Consider the following 23,455-nt stretch of genomic DNA (forward strand, 5'->3'; position numbering starts at 1 on the left):
TTTTTACAACGGGAAGTTTTAAACTTGTCGATGGCTGTAAAACCCTTATTCCGCATTAAAATATATTAGGCACAATGGATTCGCGTGCGTTTTCATCAGAGATGCAAAATGCTCGGTTCTGATGAATTTTCTCAGGTCTTCGTACTTACGTAGTTCATAACGCACATCGTGCTATATTTTATATTTTCCTTTCATACAAACTTTCAAACTTCAAGATCTCTAACATTGAACGGTTTATTTCGTCAATGTGAATGTTTTACGTGTGAAATCTAACCACTTCCTGTCGGCGGCATTTGCTCCTTGTCGGGCTGTCCGCGTCACTTGGCTTAGCGCGCGCAAACTTCCCGCGCTCAAGTTTTTGACCAATCAAATGGCGAGGCGGAAACGTAACAAAGGACAAGTCGAGCGCTGTTGTGTCACACTTCACTTGACCCGTAACGAGATGGGAAGTGCACGGTTTCTTGTGTTATGGAAGGTTTAAACGCATTCCTCGGCCCTTTTTACGCCTTACAAGTTTGAATTGCGGTTCTTTATACTTGTGTGAATGGAAGAATGGACATTCTTTCGAGTTTGTTATGGCGAAAACGTGACAATGCAAATGTTGTGTGGAGAATTCCGATGTGTGACTGTGTAAAAGTCGACGTGCCGGCAACTGCGGCAAGGTCGAGGTAAGTGCGAATATTTGATTCTTGCCTATTGAAACTACAAACGCTATATTAGATTTTTACTCTTGACTAGAAAATTGCTTGTGTTATGTAGTTATTATAAAGGAAACCCGCTTCAAACACCTCCAAAGCGAGCTTATGTTGGATTTTGGTTTCAAACGACATGTAACGAAATGTGACGCGGAGATGTTTACTGTGTTATTGCTTGCTATACATTACCGACTTTATTTCTGCACAGCTTGCTTTTACTTTCTTGTTTCTTTTACTGTTAGCTATTTTAATAATTTAACAAACCTTTTGGTGTTTTTGTGTTTAATTGACCGGTACATTTTACTTGCATTGGTTCCTGTTTGTTTGCACAAGCTTTGGGGAGGTGTGATTAAATTTCTGGGGTGTACATTTGGCGAGTTTCGGATTTGTTGTGGTCATTTTGGAGTGATTTGGATGTTTTGGGGAAGGATTATGTTTAGGACCCTTTTGATCAATCAGATCCGTTTACACATGTAAATTATATGCTGCATTTGAACAATAATGGATTTTAATAATTAATAACTATTAACAATAATTAAAGCATGAAAATTAGAGCATATACCCTTTTAACACTTGAAATACAGTATGTGGTGATAGTGGAGTATAGCATTTGCCTAAATTATAATGTTGTTTTAGGTATAATTTTGAATTTGGTTGGGGAGATAGTAAGCATCATCGTTAATTCTTTTTGCATCACAGCATTGCATAGCGTGCATACAAAGGTCTTTCAGTCCAAAGCTGTGCTCTTAGAATAATAATTATAATAATCGTTATAATCATAAGGCTCTTCTGTAAGAAATCTTAGGTGCCCAGCTCTTAAAAACTGTTATGATAGCAAAGTTGTACAGTCGCCCAAAGAAAAAAGTTAGTCGCCTGTGGCACCCGGGCTCTGCTAGAGACACAGCTCTGCAGTGTGGCCTGTTCCTGGCTATTGTGGCTACCTCACTCAATTCTTGATCCAACTGAAATTATTCTTCTCATTTTCTACTATTCTCTGCCACATGTCCCTGGGACTTTCTCTTTTTCTCCTGTCATGTTATGCCTAACGGTATAGCACAACTCTGTGTCTTCTGAAGGCTTTCTGCAAAGAATACATTGTATGTTGAAACCACTCTCACCTGTAATTGTGTTTTTGATGCAAGGGGAAGTAAGCAAAGTATTTACGAAAAATGTCTGAAAAAATTGTAAGGCTTTAAAAGATGGCAATTTTTATGATTTTCCCTTTTTTTTCAACAATATGGAATTTTGGAATTTTCTTAACTGTGTTTCACTTAATAGTGTGCTATTTTTTATTGTAGAGTAAGGATTTTTTTGAATTTTTATTTAAGAAATAGATGAGTTGGCGAGACACCACGGGGCCGATCAGTATTTAAAATTTTAAGTAGTATTTTATTACTTGTGGGGGAGGGGGATTCAAATGGAGGAGACTGGACGAGGATAACTGATCTGGGGAGTGCAATTGAAGGTCACTCGCCCATTTGGCGAGTGCTCCGAAATTTTAGTTTCCAACCCTGCTAAAGCTTAACTAGAGTTGAACTCATGACCCAAGGTCCAATTTTTGTGATGTTCAAGTTATTCCTGTTATCAAATAGTAAAATTAATAGGCATGACTTTAAACATGTATTAATTTTGTAATTACTAAACTCTCAGTAGTGTTCTACTGTAATTCTGCAAATCTGAGTGGTTCTCCCACTGTTTTGTATTTGTAAATCATCACATGTATCTGAGCATGCTGTTGTGCCTACAGGCTTACATTGGGGTGTCAGGGTATAAGGGGCTTATTATTGCAAGGATTTTTTGCTTCTGAGATTGGGCAACCCTCCAAGATAATTAATAAGACCATTATAGTTACCATGGCGACTAAAGTTTTGAAGCTGGTGGCCTCATTAGAACCGAAGTCGCCAGCCTGGCGACTAAAATTGAGAAGAAGGATCGTCAGCTTAATTTAGCTACTTAAATTTTTTACTGGCGACCAAACTTGAGCAGTCTGTGGCCAAATGACAATTAAGGAAATCAAAGAAATTTGCCCATAGAATTATTTCTCCATTAGAATAATTTAAACGGTATGTGTATCTGGGACCAGCTGCCCACTGGCAGAACTGGGTGACTTGACCCTGGACCCCCTTCCAACAAAAGATCTAGATTAAGGATCACCAAAAATAAAAGTACAGTCTTCAGTTATTAACCATAACTCAGAGCCCTTCCTCGATTCTTTTTTTTTTTTGACAGCCCTTTAAAATTAGTTGACATTTCGCGCTTTTTTTTAAATCATAAGAGACATAATTTTCATATGACAATGTACTATGTGAAATATTAGCACCTCCCCACCCACTGACAGGTACTGGTAGTTGCAATAAAGCAATTGCGGTTGTTATCTGTTGCTGTGCACCGTTGCCAGATAGACAATGGGCTGATCCCACAAACTATCCTCTCCTGTCATGGAATGAAAATATACGTACACATCCCCACCCTTTCAACAAAATAACTTTTTACGATAAAAGTAATTTTACATGCACGTACCCGTTTAGGTGGAATGTACAAATGACAGGGAATTTGTTTGGAAATGTTATCGTGTGTGCACCCCACCCCTGCCCCTCTTAATTTAGAAAACTGGCTAATGAATGGCAGGGAAACAATAGCAGCATTCATTTCAGTGAAAACGCTGACTTTGCAAATACATAATTTTATAGGAATTAGCTGGCAATGTATGAGGTTGCAGTGTAGTGATGTATGCTAACCTGCACACTGAAAAAGTTTCAAATTATGTGATTTGTTCATCCTTGTTGCTTTATACTAATCATTGTTATTATAAAATTAATTATGTAAAGATTCCATTAGCTCTTCAGTTGTACTTATTAAATTTTGTTAACTCAAGTGAGGGTGCTTCATTATTGACCATTCTGTTTGTGATGGGTGAGGGTCGCTTTTTTATTGCAAGTGCCCAAACAATATAAAGCATGAACCTGGTTAAATTCACTACTATGGATTTCGCTAGGTAGGAAAAGTAGAAAAACAAATTTACCATTCTCAACTCAAAGCTGAACATTTAACTTGGTTGTACCGTAAAGTTCCGTGTATAAGCCGCACCCCTAGATAAGCCGCACCCCCGATGTGGAAGCTCAAATCGAAAAAAAAAATACAGACAATAAAGTTTGAAGTTCAAGTGAAGTTCTATTAGTAAACAAACAGGCAAACAAGCACGGTTTCAAAACACTGACACGGCGGTTGTTGCAATTTTAATATATTACGTCAGTCCATGAAAGCAAAATTTCACTTGTCTACCTCCCTTTTACTAGTTTGTGTTCACATATCTTGACTGGAGCTCTCTTGATGCTATTTTTTAAAATTATCACTTTAAAACATCGATTTTTTATTTCGTACGATTCGCATGAATTGATGAATGCTTAGTTAATTAGGCCTTTGAGAACTTCAACCAGAGATGTTTCCGAGATAAGCCGCACCCCCGGTTTTTGACTAAAATTTTGAGTAAAAAGGTGCGGCTTATACATGGATCTTTACTGTATGCTTGATGACTGGAGGGGTTGCATATTGCACTTATTGGAATAGTGGGCAGTTCTTTTTACATAATACCTTACAGTGTACCTTACTGTTACTTATTTTCGCGGGACTTAATTTTCGCAATTTTCAAAAAATAGCGAAAAAATAAAGACCCGCAAAAATTTATTTTAAACATTTTTTTATTGTATTTTTTTATAAACCTCAGTTAGTTTGGGGGGGGGGAAATGAGGTTCCGGAAAAAAAAAAAAAATGGGGGGGTTAATTACGTATTTTTGGTCAAATCACGAAAATTAAATCCCGTGAAATATGCCTGTTCTATTTTCGCGAAATTAAGTTCCCACAAATATAAGTAACAATAAGGTACATTTTTTGGAGGGGAGGGGGGGGGGGATTTTTGGATGGAAGTTGTTCAAATCTTCACGATGTCACAATCGTGAAGTAATTGCAATTTGAGGTTTGGTGCTGTGTGCATCACATACAGTGGTAGACTTGTAAGTTACATGTAGTACCTTTTTTTCTGGAAAAGTCCATTTATTTTAAGTGGTTCACCTTTTCTTTTGATACTTACTGAAATTATGAAATTAGTTAAACGCACATGCTCCCCCAGGGGGGTACTCTGGATTTCAAGTGACAGGGATGATCGAATGAGGGCAAAAATCAAGACTCAAAAAAGTCCCTAGGGCTTCCAACATAACCCAAAAAAATCCCAAGATCAAAAACTGACCCCTCAAAAACCAACAGCAAAACACGTTTGTTTGTACTTTATTTGCAGAACTATGCAGCCAAGGCACTACTACAAATCTTCAGATTGTTTTACATTTGTAAATACCCAAAACATCCCTAATTAAATCAAAGAAATACGTGTCAAATTTTCCTATCCCAAAAAAATCCTGGAATCGAAAATTAGGAGCCCAAAAAAATCCTTCTATCATCCCCGTCACTTGAAATCCCAAGTACCCCCCTCGGCATGCTCCTAGTTTCGTTGGTTACAAAAATGTTCTTTCTACCTTTGAAAAGCGTGAGTTACCCGCCTTCCAATAAAGGTCTTTTGTTCTATTTGTCGTTCTCCAACTTGCATGAACGACTATGGCTCAATCAAGGATCCTCTTAAAAATGGTTTTTCAAATCGCAACATGGCTAAATGAGTTTTCTTTAACGTCCTTGGGTTATTTTCTTAATTTTTGATTCAGGGCAATCACTATGCATACGGTAAAATTCCGGTTTTTAGCCCCCCCCCCCCCCCGCTTATTAGCCCCCCGGTTATAGGCCCATCTATTTGGAAACCAAAAAAAATACATCCGGTTATAAGCCCTCCCGAATATAACCCCCCCCCCCCTCCCCTCTGCCGAATGACAGTATTGAGCAGGGCTAAATGTTGCTTTATTGGGCGTTTTTAACTTAGAAACGTATTTCGATCAACACTCCCGTGGCTCGTTCCGAAACGTTTTTTTTATTCTGCTTATAAGCCCTCCCGGATAAAAGCCCCTCCGCTTATAAGCCCACCCAAAACCCCTTATGAAGTTGTGTAAGCCCAGGGCTTATAACCGGAATTTTACGGTATGCCACCATCCATGCTGTGTGTGTGAGTAAGTGATATATGCACACGGCCTTCTACATTCTAGTTCACTTAAAATGGGTGTGTCGCGAAGGGGGCAAGCTTTTATTGTCCAACATGGGATACTTAGTTCCCTCTTGCTTTCTTGCTGAAATCATTGCTGGTATAAGCGCTGGTATACTTTGCATTTTTTTGTCATTTGCGATTGCCTTATCGTACATGTATACAGCTCCAGAGTTGATTTTTACTGATTTAGGGGCCCGCGTGTGAAACTGCGATAGTCTGCGTGTATCCACGCAACTTCGTGTAGTACACGCCTTATACATGCCTTTTGTGAAGCACACCCACCCTAGGGCACTCTGTAAAATAATTCTCCACTTATTTATTAAAATAGAAAAATTAATAGTAGTGTGTACGATCAGTATTAAAGCTGAACGTTGGCAAAATTCTTGTGCCTGCCATCAGATTTGATAAAAAGAGTAGTAATTTCTTCATTCGATATCAGTATCTGTTCCATACACGGTTGAATCACTGTAATAATACATATGTTATAAGTAAATAAAATTGTAGGTTTTGGACAGCGATCCTTTAGAGTTTCTACTAAAACAATTAGCCTACTCGCCCTCGCTTTCTTTGAGCGATAGTCAACTCGGCTGCGCCTCGTTGACTTTTTGCTCATGGAAAAACGAGGGCGAGTAGTCTATTAAAATGTCAAATTAAATTACGGGTTTTAGCGCGCGCTTTATTATAAGGTGATTTTCTAACTGTAATAATCAGTCGGTCAGTATCAGCGAAAAAATATTAAAGTTGATAACATTCAATTTGCTCGTGATATTTGTTACTATGATATCGGTGCTTTTCTCTTGATGGTAGTTAAACGGTAATTAAACCTATTTCTTGCAATTTGCGCTGTTATAGAAAAAAAAAAAAGAAATCTAAAGGAAAATGGAGAGGCAAAGGTAAGCCTCACTTGTTTCGAGTTTTTTTTCAGTTCCCGAAAAAATACGTCAAGGGTTTTGTAATAAGGCATATTAGAAAGAGCATTTTGTTGATAGCGCCAGGGTGTATGAAAAAGAAGTGTTGCTGATTCTGTAACAACTGTTCCTTGTAATTTGCACTGTAGAAAAATAGAAGAAAGCCTGTAGAACTACCGTACATAGTTTTTATATACTACAGAATAGAAAGTCGCGCCAGTTATCATGACATAAAAATCTTTTTTTACGACAAAAAGCCTCTTAGTCACTGTGCAGTTGTTGTGGTCGTCGAAAAGTTCTTGAGTAACACTTGCTTGAAAAAGTGGATATGATTGATTGTTAAAACAACGAAAGCGCCATCTGGAATTTCAGGAAAAGACGCGTCACCTTAAAAAAGGGTATTTCAAATTTGGGATGTTAAGTGAAATAGGTAAAGTTTTTGTATAAAATCGCTCTATTTTTATTTAAAATCTAGTACGTTTTTTTTAAATTACCGTAAACTTCTGCCAGTTGGACTTTTCACAGTATTATCATGTATTAACAATTAGGCTTATTTGCTAATTGCTTGTTGGCACAGACATTCAGCTTGTAAGTCGATTGATCTTCATGCGAATTTTTTTTTTGAAAAAGTGGTTGATCGCTTTTACTTCGGTGCTAATCCATGATAATCCATGGGCCTGTGATTATGCTTATGCGAACATTTTAATTTATTTCGTTTTGTGGTGGCCGTGTACTGTCACAAATTCACAATTCAAATGAAGCCAGTCCTTTGTAAATTGAAGGTGTTCTACAATTTGTTTTTGTAATTACTGGTTGTAATTTTATTTTTTGTAGCAAATTTGATTTTATCTTTGATTGATATTTTCTTATTTTATTGCAGTCTGCCAATTATAATTTTTATCGATTTTTTTTTGCTATTTTGATATTATATAATGTGATTAATAAATATACTCTTGTCGTAGATAAACAGATATAACCAAAAGAACCGGTTTCTGTTTGCGAAACCACATCGTCTTCTAGCGAAGTAAACCTTGAGTGTAACACCATAATCTTGTATTTAACAAGTGGCCGAAGTGTTAAGCTTTCGGCCGATAAGCAAACATGAAGGAATATCTCTTTAAATTTAATTCCTCGCGTTTCTTGACAACCCAAAATTATTATCCGAAAACACCGCCCAGCCGCTCTATCTTGTGAAAAACCTTTCCTCCTCCAACTGAATAACAGCAGGTTTTAGGGCTATTCTTTGTTTCCCCCATTGATTATTGACCTAACGATAAATAGCAACAAAAGAAAATCTACCTTCTTTATTTACTTTGCCACAAGCGGCTTCCTATATGCTATTCTTTAGATGGATCCCCCAATTAGCGCCGATGTGGAAAGTAGTAGTGGTAATTGCTCTGAATCGATAGCTGCCACTCGGCGGTGTTATCTGGAAATGGTAAACACTGTAGCGGCGGAAAGAGAAGTACGCGTTTATTGTTTTAATGTATACGATTTTAGAAAGAAATTTTCGTTAAAAGCTTTAACTGTCACAAGAAAACGAAAGCTGCTTTCCAGGTTGAGTGTTTCGAGCGTACCATTTCAGAATGTAAGGATGAATACAGTAAGTTACATTTGTTAACAGTAGCATCGTTTATCTCCAAGCTTTAAACGACGAAAGACAGCGTTTTAAACAACCTTGAAATAGGATGCAAAAGGTGAAGATTTGACAGTGGACAGGACGTAGGTTTTCTATTATAATTTTCCATTGTTTGTTCGTCATTGTTGTAACTTTTATCCTTGCCGGTGAAAACTAACAAAGTTTCCGTGCAAACTGTGATTTAGAATATTTAATTTATTGCTCATACCAAATTTTCGCACTTTTATTAATGAAAATTGGCCCATTTTAATTTTACTCCTAAGAATATGTTTTGGTAAAAATAGTAAAAAGAGGAGATTTCTGATAGTTAATTTTTGTAATGTCGATAAATCAGCTCAACGTTCAAATACATGTAATTCCAATTTAAACTAAAATAAAACATTTTAAAAGAACAGTGGTTAGTCCATCTTTTGCTAGTTTTTTTGCTTATTACATTACATTATTTTCGGGCTGGAGTCTTTTTCGTTTGTAAGTTAATAAGTTTGGAAGATTTTTTTTTAACTTGCTATGGCATCAGTATTTAGTACTTCAAGCTACAAATTAATGGCGATATAACATGTGAATTTTCAGAAAAAAAAAATCGGTTTATTATTTGTATCGATGGGTTGTGCATTAATATCAGTGAAATTCTGTTTATATAAGTGCCAGTATCTGCCTTGTCATGGATTAAGTCGATTTTTATCTATTCCTTAACACTGAGTGAAAAAGAGGTGTATCTGTCATGTTGTATATACAGGGTGGCACGAAGTGTTGTTTATCTTGTACTAATTGCACCGTAATACGAAACTGAAAAATGTGCCTTTTTCACAGAGAGAAAATTACTTCATGATTAATAAAATAATCCACAGTGTCGAATTTAAATCGCTGTTATTACAACTGAGAACAGTTTATAATCGCACACCTGGTCGAAACCATCCATCCCTGTAAAAATTCGTGTGTTTATCGACCATCGCGTTGAAAATGTATTTACTTGAAACAAAACATGTAGAATTATATGTATTTTTTTTTTTTCAATCTACAATTGTTGGCTTTCGTAGGTTTTGAAACCATTTAGGTTTAAAAATCAGTGATACAGTCTTCTTGGTGATCGGCAATGCGTGTTATTTCAAAATAAACCAGCAACGAACAGCAAATTTAAAAATGGTTGCAGTAGGTGAAATGCCTTTCCTTCGCCTTTTTCCCTGCTTTTTTCTTGGTTGATCATTTCATTTCATTGGAAATGAATTTTTGAGTTTAAAAAGATAAGCATTCAGAGATATGGGCTTAATTTGAACCGCAGTTCCTGATTAAAATGAAATGTTTTCAGGACACCTTCATGTTGATCACGTTTTTCCAAGTGTCGCTTTTAACTGATCAATATGTCCTCGTTTCACCATTCGATTGCATTAATTTGCTATTACGAAGTTATTTTGAAAGATTTATAGAACTGAGTTTGAGCGCTACGGAGTAATTATCTGAAATGTTATGAAATGCCTTCTCAAAAACGGTAAACCTTGCTTCATTTGCCCTTCACAAGTTTGTTAAGCTGGAAAATCAAAATCTTTAAGTCCTTGAATTTCCTCCGCTTGCCCGTAGCAATTACATTGTACTTCAGGGTGTAAAGTTTCTGTTAGAAATTGAGATATTTTAACTTTAATCTTAGAACGATTTTTGTAATCGCATTTCTGTTTACAGATAGATTCATGCCGTCCGTTGTTGTGAATATTCGCCCATTATTTAGTGACACTCGAGCCGACTATTTGCCGCGTTTGTAGTCCTTCACCGAGTTTGTGTTCTCCAGGGTTTGTGTCCTAAGCTTTAAACTAAATCGTATCTCGAGTGTTAATGGAATGGCTTTAAGAGTATTCCTCTCACTCTTCGAGTTGAGAATTCTCAGCCCTCAATTGCGACATTGAGTAGGCACTTCTTGTTTCCGTGATCAACCTGAATGAAAAGAGAATAAAAAACTTTTTTTTGGCGAAATATATTTATTCCGTAACTTCACTTCAAGAAACCCCTTGAATTCCCAGTAAAAGCATTTTTAACGTTAGTTTAATAGATTTAGATTTTTAATTTGGTTTTCACATTTTTATGCCCTGAAATTTAGCAAGAATTAGTTTAACGCACGAATAATGTTACTTCATTATAATAACGCGAATGTTACTTCATTGTGACAATAAAAAATTCGTTCGAAAGTTGCGATGCAGAGATTAATCGTTCACGTCTGACGAAAAACACTCTCCTACAAATACCGTATTATACTTTTTGACAATTGGTGGCCCGTTATGGCAAATTTTTGTTGCAGACTCAGTATTTCGCTTGAAATCTTGCATAATTTTATATTTTTTCAAGTAAGTGAATACGTCAGAAGTGTGTACTGTTTGATATATATTTTCCACAGTCAAGTAGTGAAATCAGATTATTAGTGTTAACCATATTCCTACTGGCAGTAAAAAATAAATAGATTTGCCCAGCAAATGTCTTCCGAGTTTCTTATGTTCCTGCTTTCACTGAGTTATCATTCTGTTAATTTAAAATGACTTGAATCTGACATTTTCTTGAAGCAACTGACTGTTTATTAACAGGTACCATATTAAAACTGTTTTTTTTTTAAAAGAGAATGAATTCTGTGCAATTCATAGCCCAGTTTGGTTTATAACATGACACTATATGAGGACCGTACAGTATATATTTCGTGGTATTTTTGCCCACGAATTCTGTAAGACTAACAAAATTGTATCTAGGTGAAGATGAGAAAAATAGCGATAACATTTGTTTCTACTCAGCAAAGTTGAATATGAATATAAAATTTTAAATCTGTCATTGACATGGCAACTTTGTCTGCCAAGGAAGCGCAGTATATGATGGATCCGAAAGCTTAATCAAGAGAATACATTCCCTAAAAAACTTGTCCAGTATGTGGTCAAGCTAACTCCGTGTCTTTTATGCAGAAAGAAGCTGTTCAAAGTCGACAAACTTGTATGGAGGTTCCGAAGAAGCTTTTTTGTCGTATCAAAAATAATTAAATCAAAATCGTCCATTCCCGATTAAAATTACTCCATCAAGTAAATGAGCTACTTATAGAAAAGAAAGAAATCGTAGACGCAACGTAAACAGACCTTTTTTTTTATTAACTGGTACTTGATTTGGAATCTGTTGAAGCTCAGATCGAAGGTTTTGGAAGCGAGCATTGATTGTGAAGAGGCGTTATTTAGCAATCCAGCTAGCTGAGTAGCAAAGCAAATATCACCAGTTGTTCTTGTGTTAGAACTTCTGCGCCCAATATAAATAATTTCCCTCGATCGCTTTTTACCTGGACACTCATCGAAAGTAACTGTCTGGTTTTTTAGGTTTATTATAAAATCTATGTAACAAGGTCAATTTTTTTTCATGGTGCAATGGTAGCAGAAACAGTACTAGAAAATTAAAGTAAATTACAACGTTGGGCATTTCAAAAACCATTGATTGTTTAGCGGTAATGAGTCGAGTACGATGCCTTAGTAATTAAAAAGCTTTGCAGATTGATCACTAGAAAACCGTCTAGTGGATTTCAATGGGAAACTTAAATCGACAAACGTATTTTATTTTGTTCTAACTTTCCAAGTGTGCTCCTTTAGTTTTTGAGGAAACTTTGGTTAACACAAGTAACCAAAAGGTGGCTTATCAAGAGCTGAAGCACCAACAGTGTGTACAGTGTAACATATTGTACCCAGCACGGGCTCAATATCGATTTCGTCGCTTTTGTGAACCAAGTAATTTATTCCATGTACTGAAAAACATGTTGCGAACTCGCAAGACATAATAAAACAAGAATAAGCTACAACAGATCAAAACGCGTGTTTTATGTATGGCATATAACAAGTATATTTCCATTTTTGCTATATAATCTTTACCGTGACTTGTTAAAACTTGGTAAAATTATGTTAAAAAGATAACTACGGGACAGATTTTATAATTGGCAGATGTAAATCATTTTGATTAACTTTATCTTTCTTACACTGGCAATCTTTACACTTAATGAGCTATACCACGACTGTTAAAGTAAGATTAAGGCCATAAAACGATATCAACGGCATGGGCACAGAGTGTTTAAAGGCACTGCTTGCACTTGTACATTGGAGCAGCGATTTAGCATGTGTTCTGTAAAGTTACTTCATAGTGTCAGTAGTGTTGAAGGTTATAGTGTTCACTGGCGTTCATTTGAAATTACGGCGCATTTTACACCTCCGTATGCAAAATGAACATTAATACTTTGTCTCTTGTGCAGAACATTTGCTCAGTTCAGTGAAAATGTTAGTGCAAGTCTCTCGCTATGTTTTGATATTCATCGTAAAAGTGCAAGCGCTGTCTTTAGCGTTATTGCTTGCTAGGAGGTCGTCAAACACATCTTATTATAACTGGTACATTTTTTCTAGGATTATTTGTTTGTAAACATTTATTAAATAAGCCCTACTGCAGTTGTAGTTTTACACCTAACGCGTTGCGCAAAATTCCATCGACATTCCCACATGCATGGTCCAGTTTGTTGTGTCAAAGGTTTCTAGGCAGATATCTTAATGGAGCTCTTATCGTGTTGGTGATAAGACTGTCATCACCAGTGAGACATTCGCTTCACATGTGTTGTTGCTTTTTCGTGTTTAAGGAGGCAGCGCAGTTCAAGTGCAAATTGCTCGGCTAAACGGCGGCGTGTAAAACCATTAACTTTGATGTCAAATTGAGGATCTGTCACTTCAAAGCGGAATCTATATTCGAACTGCGATCGCCTAAATTACGTTTTGAGCACTTTTAAAGTGCGCTGCAGTGTATGGTTTGTTTGTAGAGTCGAAAAGGGGCTCTTCTTTGCGTGAAATCGAAAGTGATTGTAAATAATCTTATTCACTAAGTGCGAAGTATTTTATCGTGTTGCGCGCTTCAAAAACTGCCTGATCTCTTCACTCGATTACGTTCGCTTACTCCACTGTATAGTGCTTGTGTTTGTGATAATAAACAGACTCACATGGGAGATTGTGATGGGGAATTTCCTTTAACCCATGGAGGACTTTTGTTGTTTCACATATCAGTGATTAATCACCACCACTTGCGCTAGCACGAGGCGCAAGTTGCATGAAACAGAACTTTTCGCAAGCTAGTTAGATACTGAGAGTAATGGCGAACCATTGGAGATGTAAAGGTTAGTCATCTTCAGCTGCACTTGTTAAATACAAGGAAAAGCGTTTCAAACGAACCGTATGTCTATGCACAAAATTATTTTGAACTCTCATTAACTCACAAAAGTTTCCTTCTTTTTTACTAAGATACGTGCTATGTTGGAGCTTAGTTATTTTTATATCTGCTACCATGTTTTCTTTACTTGTGGAAACAATTTCACTATGTTTATATAGAGGATACGATTACTCGGAGTGTTCTGCACTGTTTATCGGTCCAGAGGTTAATGTGGGTCTTGTATGTATCCGTTTTCTTTACCTTTAGTCTGTGCACAGGATGCGAGTTCTTCTTGTAAAGACTAAACAAAAACAAAACTGACCAAGTAACCATGTTGCGACTGAATAGTTATCTGAACTCGTCAACTGAAATACGAAAAAAAAAGATGAATTATTTTAGTTATCTGTTATCTTTATTTTTTTTATTTCCGTTGTATGCACGACAGTAGCCAAAGCAATACTGCCAAGAACAGAGCTCTTTTAACGAATAAAAAGAAATGTCTTGGTTCAACTTTCCCATCCAATATCAAATTACGTATAGTTTAGCTAACGTGGTTAGTTTAAAGACGGTTAAATTATAATTTTGCACATGCAAAGCTTTGTTATGAAACGCTACTGATTTGTACGAATTAATTTGTGAAATTATTATTTTTCTTCTCTCAGTTATGTTTGCGCAATGCGGCGAAATCATCGTTTGATAGCCATAGAAATACAAACTAAGCATATGTCCATTATTATAAATTGCAGAGTACAATTCACAATGATTCGATTTACATTCAGTGCTTTTAGATTTTAGGTCAATTAAGACAACATTTCCCTTTGAAAGAAACGGCCTCTGTTTGTGTGCAAAGTAGTTAGGGAATAATTTGGTAATATCTCCATTTGTAACTTTTGAACGCGCGAAGATAAGGAAAATAAATAAATTAAAACGCAATTTAGTTCAGTAAAGCGCGTCCCATAATTTATCTGTTGTAGACATTTATCAGCAAAACCTTCTACGGCCTTATTGTCTTGTGTTTTCTTTATAAGTTTGTATGCTATCGATTGAATGTATTCATTTTATTGAAGTTAAAACGAAATGAGCACAACAATAATTGCCTACGAAACGAAACGAATCGCGGAGTATTTTCAATTCCTAAATAGAATTTTTGTGACATTTTCTGTGTCGATCGTTGAACTTGAAAAAAAATCGGACATCACATACATTAAAATATATATTTATATATAACATAACTTGTAATTTTCATTTTGGTTTAAGTATAATTGTAATCTTCTCAGCTGGCAAAACGCAACGCTATATGACTGATTTCTTTTTCTCTGTTTTCACCGGAATTACCCAGGGTTTTTTATATTTAATTTGATCGTAAACGGAAAGAAAATATAACCTTTTCACTGTTAAATTGAAACAAAAGGCAAGATTTTATCATTCGACAGGCTTTAATTCGATACATAATTTTACAAGCTTCAAGCCAGGAAATAAAAAAAGAAAACATGGGGTAGATTTTTGCCTTCGGGCCCCATATTTTGTGTGATACGGGGTTTATTTGCTCACAGTCGAAACTGATAATAAATTATGGCACGTATCGGAGGATGATACAGCTGTCTGTTGCGAGGTATCCGGCTGGGATCTCTTATTGATAACGCGCCACAACTGTGTTCTATTTTTCCTTTTTATGGCAGAGCTCTCTTTAGATAATAGTGTAACTTAGACCATGTTCGGTTCTCGCCGTCCGCTCAACAGCCCTTGGTAATTTCTAAACCAATGATTGTGAGGTACTTCTATATACGATTGCTCTTATTGTACAGAGTTGAGAATGATCAAAACTGCCTGAAGCGTTTCTAAGATGCGTTGAAATTACTAGCTGTAGGGAACATAGAAGAGTTGTGTCATTCCAATTTGTCACATTTTTTTAAGGCGCGAGGAATTCAGGTATCAGCGCGCTATTATTAAACTGAAATCGAACACGCAGGAAGAAAGGTCTTGCTTTAAACTTTTATAAACAATGGACCACCAGCAGGAGAAACGGTGATAAAAGTACTTTGTGTACAAGCAGTGGGAGGGTGTTTGGGTTATCAGTTAGTCTTTTTGTTTCTTGCTTTCTTTGACCCTGGCAACGCAAAGTCCTTTAAAATTGGACATTTGATAGTATTTTCTTTGAAACTGTAGTACTCTATCGATGAAATTTCGAGAGGAATATTCTTGTTAAAGGAATCAGCCCGGTCACGAACAATGTGTTGAATTCAAATAAAACTATGAATAATTTTGAGCTTGTACATTAGGTCTATGAATGCCCACCGTCGTAAAGGCGCCTTGTGTGCCCTCAAGGCTCATTACGAGTATTCTTATTTCTTTCACTCGCTTTGGGATCCCCTTTTTAAATTTTTACAACAGCTTTTCGCAGGTTGAAAAAAAAAATAATATATACTGTAATCGCGGTTTAATTCGAGATTTCCTTTAACGGAAGAATTGTACATTCACAAGCACACCTCGACGGGACCGATCTAGAAATCGGTCGTGCGCGATGCATGTCCGCTCATTTATTTTGAGCAAAAATAATCAGTACTTCCTAACAAGTGAAGGTATAATAAACAAAACCCGCCATTCTCACACCTTTGTACACAATTAGTGGTGGTCGTTAATGGCCTCCATTGAGCGAGTAAATGCTCATTTTGGGTTGTTGTCTGTTCAGTTGTCCCATTTTAGAAAAGGGGCTTTGTCTAGCTGGCACTTAGTGCGAGCTTTTGTTTTTGTTTGGTTGTTCTGTGCTCGAATGAGTCATTTAGTGAGTACACAAATTGCAGGGTTTGGCAGAGGCTGTCTTCTTGTTTTATTTCTGCCTTCTAATCAAGCAAACTTACAAAATTTTAATGGCGTTTTTCGCGTTTTCGACTTTTGATCATCGCGTGAAAATTTAAAACACGTTTTCTTTTTATACAGCTTCTCTACCGCAGACTGTCAATGATGGCATTAGTATGTTCCGTTTTTAATACCACGTGCCTCTCTATCTTCCGGAGAATAAGCGAGTTACAGTACAAAAGCATAAAAGCATAATGTAATCATGTCCAAGCTTTTAAACTGTTTTGTGTTTTAGAAGAAAAAAAAATGTAGTACGATATTTTAATGGCACTAAATGACGAGGGATTGCAACCGGCTGTTAGCTTTACATTACCACGGAGATCGGACACGAACATATTTTTTTCTGCTCTAAATGGTTTTATTAAACGTGCACTACCAAATTGAATTATAAGTTTCTTTCATCTTCTTAAGTGGGTCGCATGCTGTAGTTATTGAGATGAAGTATAAGTTGAGTAGGTGGACGCCATCAAGTAATTCGTGTAACACGAAGAACGCTCGGCGAGTGCCACCGCCTTGTACTTTCACTGATAACCCGAGATATTTTTTCAAGCTAAAATGTTTTTGTTTGCACGAAATGTTTTCTTTGGTGTTTTCACTTCTTGACAGTACATTATCTCTGGATTGCTGAAACCGGAGAAGCCATTTTATTTTTGTGGTTTTAGACGAATTTAGTTTGTTATGACAGTGCGTCCTGATCGAGGATCCATCAGATATTGAAATGAATGCTTTCAAATCCCCCGCATGTTTAAAACGATGTGTGCTTACAATAAACTCAAGTGATAGCACATCCAAGTTAAGCTTCTTCAGTCGCCACCATTCTGATAAAAGCGATTACAAAAGTAAAGCCTGTTATTACTGGGAATTGATTTTCTCATATTAAACACACATCTCTAAATAGAACACTCCACACAAAGCGATGCGATGATAATATAAATGGCCATTAACACCTTCAAACGATGTGCCATTCTTAGTGGGACTTTGGCAAACAGGAAACCATGGCATCCGAGAAAAGAAATGCTAACATTGAATAAACTAAAACTGGCTTTAGTTATAAATGGAAATTTAACTTCCATTAAAGTTTATTCAAGTGCCTAGTCTGATGCATTTAGACCCATATGTTGGTAATGGATTTAACAGATGGCTTTGTCTTTGGTTTCACACTTCCGTCGGCGATCAAACTGCCCTGAAGCAGCTCTTCAAATTGTCTTAAGCTTTATACTAGAGTTTGCAAGCGAATGGAATTCTATCCCGTACTTTTGACACTTTAAACGAGATCCATTAAGCGTGGCATGAACGAAGCATCTTGTCGTTCAAATACGTGTCGTGGGAGGGGCACCTAAATGAGTATTAAAGAAGTGTTTTACAATCACATTAAGCCCCAGAATAAAAGCCCTTGTAATGAGCACTAATGAGTATCTTTGTAGTTGATGAACGATGCACTGTAATCAAATTCAGCCGAACATAATTGCATTTCGGGTGTCGCAGTGATACTTATCTATCGTTCTATCACTCTCGGTAAATGATTCAATCGTAAAAATGCAATGATTTCGACAGTTTAGATTCTTGCGCACAATCAAGGGTTAACAAAGCGCCCCTCGGATGTGAGACTTCAGCCTTCAATTAAAGCTGAACTAATTCAAAGGAAATGTGGACAAACATGTCACCCGGACCTTTTTACACTTTTTATTTGGCCTGAATAAAGTTGATTCTATTTAAATTACTGACTCTCTGATTTAGCTAGTCAAAGCATAGCATTTGAAAGGTTTAAAGCGAAGGAATTCGTGAAAGGAATAATCGACGTGACTTTTCGTGTAGGGATGTGTATTTATTTAGCTTCCATCCGTGTCATGCTTGTCTTTATGTGTTCCCTAACCTAGATACGTGCCTTCCTTCGCCATTTCCGAGTTTAAAAGCTTAATAAAACACTACTGACATGATCGTTCGCTAAAATTATGCTTGCACAAACCAAAGTCGCGTAGTTCCGTTTGCGGTTGATTTTTGTAACTAATCTAAGTATAGAATTAAATGGCAATACCTATTTCCTTTCCATATCTACTCATAATTGATGTGTTAACTTAAGGTTAATAATTGTTTCTTCTTTAGGGAATGTTTCTCGATCCCTAGCTCAATCTGTACACTATCATACACACTTGTTAATCTTAATCTTGGATTAAAGGTAATTAAGAGTCTAACACTCGCTCAATCTGTTTTCGATGATGTGAGTAAACTTTAAGAGAGCAGGCCACTCCACGTAATTCACCGGACACAAGTGATATACTTCCGTAGCTCGGACTTTAAACGTTATCCTCTGCTAATCTTTTGCACTAGCGGGCCTTTTCCATGTCCCGATACTCAGGAGTTTAAGCTGAACTCCGTTGCTAGCGGACAAGCGAGTTCGGCTGCGATTAAATTGTTTGTACGCTACTCTTTGAATGTCACTGTCCTTTCGTGTTCGCGCGTTTGATGTGAAGGGTCTGTTTGTTGTTGTATTTGGAACGTGATTTAGTAATCTAGGATTCATCTGTAGTAAAAACCGCAAGGAGGAGCGAAGCTTTGTGCTGCGAATGGCGCCATTGAAAGAGCTGATAATCCTATGTCTTCATACTGTTTATGATCATCCCGAACCAAAACTCGCACCGCGACTTTCTTCGCCGCACTCGGAGGGCAAATCTCTGACGCTAGCTGGCGGCGTTTCGTTTTGTATCTCCTGTTCTGAAACCATATTTTAACCTGTGTCTCGGTCAGTTTTAAAGCAGCAGCGAGCTCTGCTCTCTCAGGTCCCGATAAATATTTTTGATGGCTGAACCGTCTTTCTAACTCGAAGACTTGAGCGTGAGAGAAGGCCGCTCTCGATCGCTTCTTTCGCGGTTTGGTCTGTTGTTGTGGGCTCGAAGTCGAGGTGTGGTTGACATCTCTTTCCTGGTTTTCTATAATGAAGAAACAAAAAAACCTCAAATCAGTTCAGATGCTTCTACTTAATTAAGGGTGGTCTAATTTAAACAAATTAAACCGGTCTCTTAGAAGCCGTCGTTGGCTCGATTTCTCAACTCAAGAGCAGTGATTGAGTATAACTTACTGTGAACTTTCGTTATTCCCTCTTCTCGCTCTGCGTTCTCCTCAGGTTTTCGTTCTCCGCAAAGTGGTGGCAATGCCGTGGGAATTTGGGAGGCGGTGTATGTCTTGTAACAGCCAAGTTGATGGATAGGTAATGCGCCTTGGAAGTATGTAGGCAGACCTAAATATGTCGGTGAAACTGGATGAGTGTGGGCAGGGTGCTGACTCCAAGTGGCAAGACTGCTGTTATTCTGCTGTGGGACGTCGTGACGATTCAAAATATCGGTTATCGAGAACGGCGTAACTGGAGTTCTGATGGCTTCGTTCATGTTGTTATGCTCTGAACCTGGGCACGCAACGACGTTGAGAAGAGATGATTGCAGTGTTAGCGAAAAGGCCTCACGCTGCTGGCCGAAACAGAAATAGGATACCACCCGTAGATGTGAACCCTAAAAACAGCTCTTGGAGACCTACAGGAATTTTTACAATATCATTATTCAGCGATAAGAAATCAAAATTGAACATTAATCGCCGATTGGTCGATGTCCGCGTATCAGCTAGTGGATGTTGATGAGAAAATCAAGCTAATCAGGCCTTCTTATTGGCTACTTGCTTCATTTACGTAGTTTGTTGACGTTCCGTTAAAGAGCGTTGACACAATGCAATTAAGAACACACGGCCTCTCAATTACGCAAGGATTGGGGTCTTCCGTGCGAAGGAAGCATCAAGATGTGTGATCGAGACATCAGGAGTGGGTGCAAATTACAGCGAGCGTTTCAAAACAGTGCTTGTTTATACAGATAACAGAGTAGAAGTTCATGGAGGTTAACCTCTCTAGGTGTACGTTTTCATCAGAGCTGATAAAAAACTTGTACAACTGCCCAGCGCAATTTTTGAAAAACGATCGCGGCTTCGGGAGTTGTTATGCAAAATAAGTCGGACAATTTTCTTTCAAATGCATGACATTAGTCTCACTTTGTGGTTTCTTTTTCTTAAAGGGATTATATTATAAAAACACGAAAACTGATCAAAGGCAAAGAGCACATGACTGACAGCTTGCTTGGGGAATGAGCTAGATGGGTGGCACTAACAGTTTTGTTTTTGTGAGTCTGCTTGTGGAGGGCTATTTAGTCGATAATGACTTCTCACCTCATGCCAATCATTGTGCCGATTCTGCATACGTGTTAATTCGTTTATTATTTTACTATTGTCAGGTAATGTCGCTTAATGATTGCAGTGATTGACGTTCGAACAAAAGAGAACGCGCCATCTGCTGCGAATCCTTTGTTGACAACGTTTACTTGCACTTTAGGGCATTTCCATACAAAGGCTAGCCGGAGCAGATTTTTTATTCCGATCTCGTTTTACCTCTCAACGGAAACTTAAAGAGAAGGAAGTGCTTTGAAAAGAACACAGGCAATTGAAATGATAATATTAAGGCATTTAAAAGGTTTTTACTTGAGTGTGGATTGCTTTCAAGGATCTGAAATCGACATCATTAACGTGAAGCTCATGACAGCCATCAACTTCTGTTAACTAATGCGATTATTTTTGTGGTCCGCGGAGTTCAAATCGTGTTTGTCGTGTTTGCTGCTTTTTATGTCGCTTTTTGACCTGCTTATTCACACTTACGAAATTCTCTGTGGAAATAAAAAGCCGCTTCAGTCACTTGGTTTTGTTTTACTTTATCTTATGTTTCAATTTCAATTTTATTCTTTCAATTTCTGAAGCCCGTGTTCATTTCAAAATCAATTTTGCCGCAAGTACCTCCCCGGCAATTCATCGAGTGTTACATTACTTTCGCTTCATCTTTGTAATATTTAAACGGGATCAATTTCGGCATCGAAATTAACTTGATTTCAACAAGAGAAAAGCGAAAATTAATCACAAAATTTATATTTTTTGTTATAAATAAATTGCCCGTTACTTCTTTTTACTACAGTTCTTTAGAATTCACTCAATTATCTGTCGGTGTATTTTTAAAATGAGTCTTTTTACTAATGGAAGATTACGGGGAGTAATTTCGGCTTTCTTTTGAGGATCTTCCTTTGGTTCTTACCATGGTCGACAAGCAGTCTTTGACAGGGAAGAAAAATAATCCATTCAAACCCATGTAAAATTAAAACAGTCTAAGAACCGGTACAACCACAGCTGAGAGTTTTCAACTTTGTAATTTTATTCGTTTAAAAGAACACGTGTTGAAATGAACCAAAAATAAAAATATTTACGTTAAAAAAGTACGAAAGGATGACCCGTGTTATTGAACAGCTGACATAAGGAAGCCGGCAGATTTGAAAACACTGATTCATCTCCATATTTGAGACACGGAACATATATTTTAATGGCTAAAAGATAATAGCCTTATATTTTGCATCTCTTTTTGGTCTTGGCTTCTTTTCACAATGTGTGTACCATAAATCTCCAATTAACTTGTAGTGAATGTAATTATTTTAAAAGCTATCTTTATACTCGCGGGTATTTCTGTTCAAAGCAGCTTCTGTCTGCTTTTATCGTTAATAATTTTTGTATCGCGAGGAAAAACTTAAAAACTCATAAACGCGCGAGTCGAGTCACCCAGACAAGTTTCTTGTTACTCAGTTGCTTATCTCGGACTCATCATCAAGATATCGCTAAATTTCACTCATACGTTATGACAACCCAACTCCAAAGCTGGCTCTCGCGTAAAATGTTAGATAAAAAAAGCACGAAGTTAGAACTGCTATTCGTAAAATACTTTTAGTTCACAATACTTTTTCTGTGGTAATTTAGGTTTGCTTGAATTAATTCTAGCTTAAACCAACGCTCAATACTGGAGAATGATGTCAATTCTGTATTATATCCGCGTTCAGTCGATATTGAATTGCCCAGTGTCGCACGTGTATTTAGCTTATGACGCTCAACAAATCTTGATTTGTCTAACTTTTTCCTATTTATAAATTTATGCTTTGACTTCGTCTGTGGGAAACAGTATATCTTTGGTGAAATATTATACCATTTGCGTGTGAAATTTATCAGTGCAAGGTGGTAAACTAGCGCCTCGCACAACAGGCTTGTATAAATGTGATTTAAAAAATGTGTACAAGGAGCGATGAGATGTATGCGTTTAGTACAGTTTTAAACTCTTTAGTATCAACAATTATTAACATTTCTTACTTTTCCTTATTTTACACGATAGAGGAAACCGGCAATTCTTTTTTAAAATATCCTCTAAATATTACTGTTTTACTAGCTTTCTACATAACTTTCTGGCTAATGTAACTCATATCTCTCCACTACTTTCACCAGAAAATTTTAAATATCTCGCGTCTCTGCTTAATGTCATTGATAAGAGTTGTTCATTCTTGTCCTGCTTTGCAGTGTCATAGCAAATGCTTGTTTCTTCGCTTATCGCGAAACTAGACTTACAGTTACCATGTTCTGTTTGCTAGATGGTTGTTCTGCGGTGGAGGGTACATGTTCATGTAATGGGGGGCGAAGTTCATGTTCATATTCATGTTCATATTTAAACCGTAAGGTTCTCTTCCCAAGCAAGGTTCGCCATCTCGCACGAGAACAGGCACAGCTACTCTACGAGGCTCTGGAGGCAGGCCATACCACGACTCCATTCCAGCTGTCCGTGCTTTGTTTTCGAGCGCTTGTTTCTTGCATTTGTAGCGTTTGTTCTGGAACCAGATCTTCACCTGGTTGGATGTTAGTTTAAGCATGCTTGCGAGATGATCTCTTTCGGGCGCTGAGAGGTACTTTTGTTGCTTGAACCGCCTTTCTAGCTCGTAAACTTGTGCCTGGGAGAACAGAACTCGCGGTTTCCGTCGTATACGCTTCTGTTTGTTGGGCACTTCGGTTGTGGCTAAGCTGGGATTTGTGACTTGATGATGCATCTCGTTGGCGTTCGGCGAAGTGTGTTGTGTATGTTGAAGCTCTTGAGTAATCTCTTGGCTTTCTGACTTGTTGTTTAACTGTGATTCCATTGACACTGCAACGC

The 23,455-nt window shown here is 37.3% G+C and overlaps 2 protein-coding genes and 1 long non-coding RNA gene across 4 annotated transcripts in view; 1 reads left to right on the forward strand and 2 right to left on the reverse strand.

Annotated features, from left to right (window-relative positions):
* Positions 1-421: 421 nt before the first annotated feature.
* LOC144643238 (uncharacterized) overlaps positions 422-23,455 on the forward strand; it is a 77,289-nt gene continuing 54,255 nt past the window's right edge. For both annotated transcript variants that reach the window (XR_013568869.1, XR_013568868.1), the window contains exon 1: positions 422-668. This is a non-coding gene — a long non-coding RNA (uncharacterized LOC144643238). The remainder of the gene's footprint in view (positions 669-23,455) is intronic.
* LOC144643158 (homeobox protein Nkx-2.5-like) lies at positions 18,089-20,007 on the reverse strand. Its single transcript, XM_078502321.1, has 2 exons — positions 19,496-20,007; positions 18,089-19,346 (listed from the first exon to the last, which is right to left on the reverse strand). The coding sequence occupies exons 1-2, from the start codon at positions 19,800-19,802 to the stop codon at positions 18,937-18,939; spliced, it is 717 nt and encodes a 238-aa protein (XP_078358447.1). The 5' UTR covers positions 19,803-20,007; the 3' UTR covers positions 18,089-18,936.
* LOC144643157 (uncharacterized) overlaps positions 21,626-23,455 on the reverse strand; it is a 5,776-nt gene continuing 3,946 nt past the window's right edge. Inside the window, exon 2 of the mRNA XM_078502320.1 lies at positions 21,626-23,446. Within this exon, the coding sequence (XP_078358446.1) occupies positions 22,881-23,446 (566 nt within the window). The 3' untranslated portion in view covers positions 21,626-22,880. The remainder of the gene's footprint in view (positions 23,447-23,455) is intronic.

This window comes from Oculina patagonica, chromosome 2, assembly GCF_052425735.1.
Source record: "Oculina patagonica isolate OP01 chromosome 2, crgOcupat, whole genome shotgun sequence".
Classification (NCBI taxonomy): Eukaryota; Metazoa; Cnidaria; class Anthozoa; order Scleractinia; family Oculinidae; genus Oculina; species Oculina patagonica.

Bases quoted from the DNA above. Each gene is read 5' to 3' on its own strand.
- LOC144643158 (XM_078502321.1), bottom strand. From the start codon at position 19,802: ATGAACGAAGCCATCAGAACTCCAGTTACGCCGTTCTCGATAACCGAT. The intron at 19,347-19,495 runs GTAAGTTATACT...TCTTCATTATAG, and splicing joins GGGAATAACGAAAGTTCACA to AAAACCAGGAAAGAGATGTC.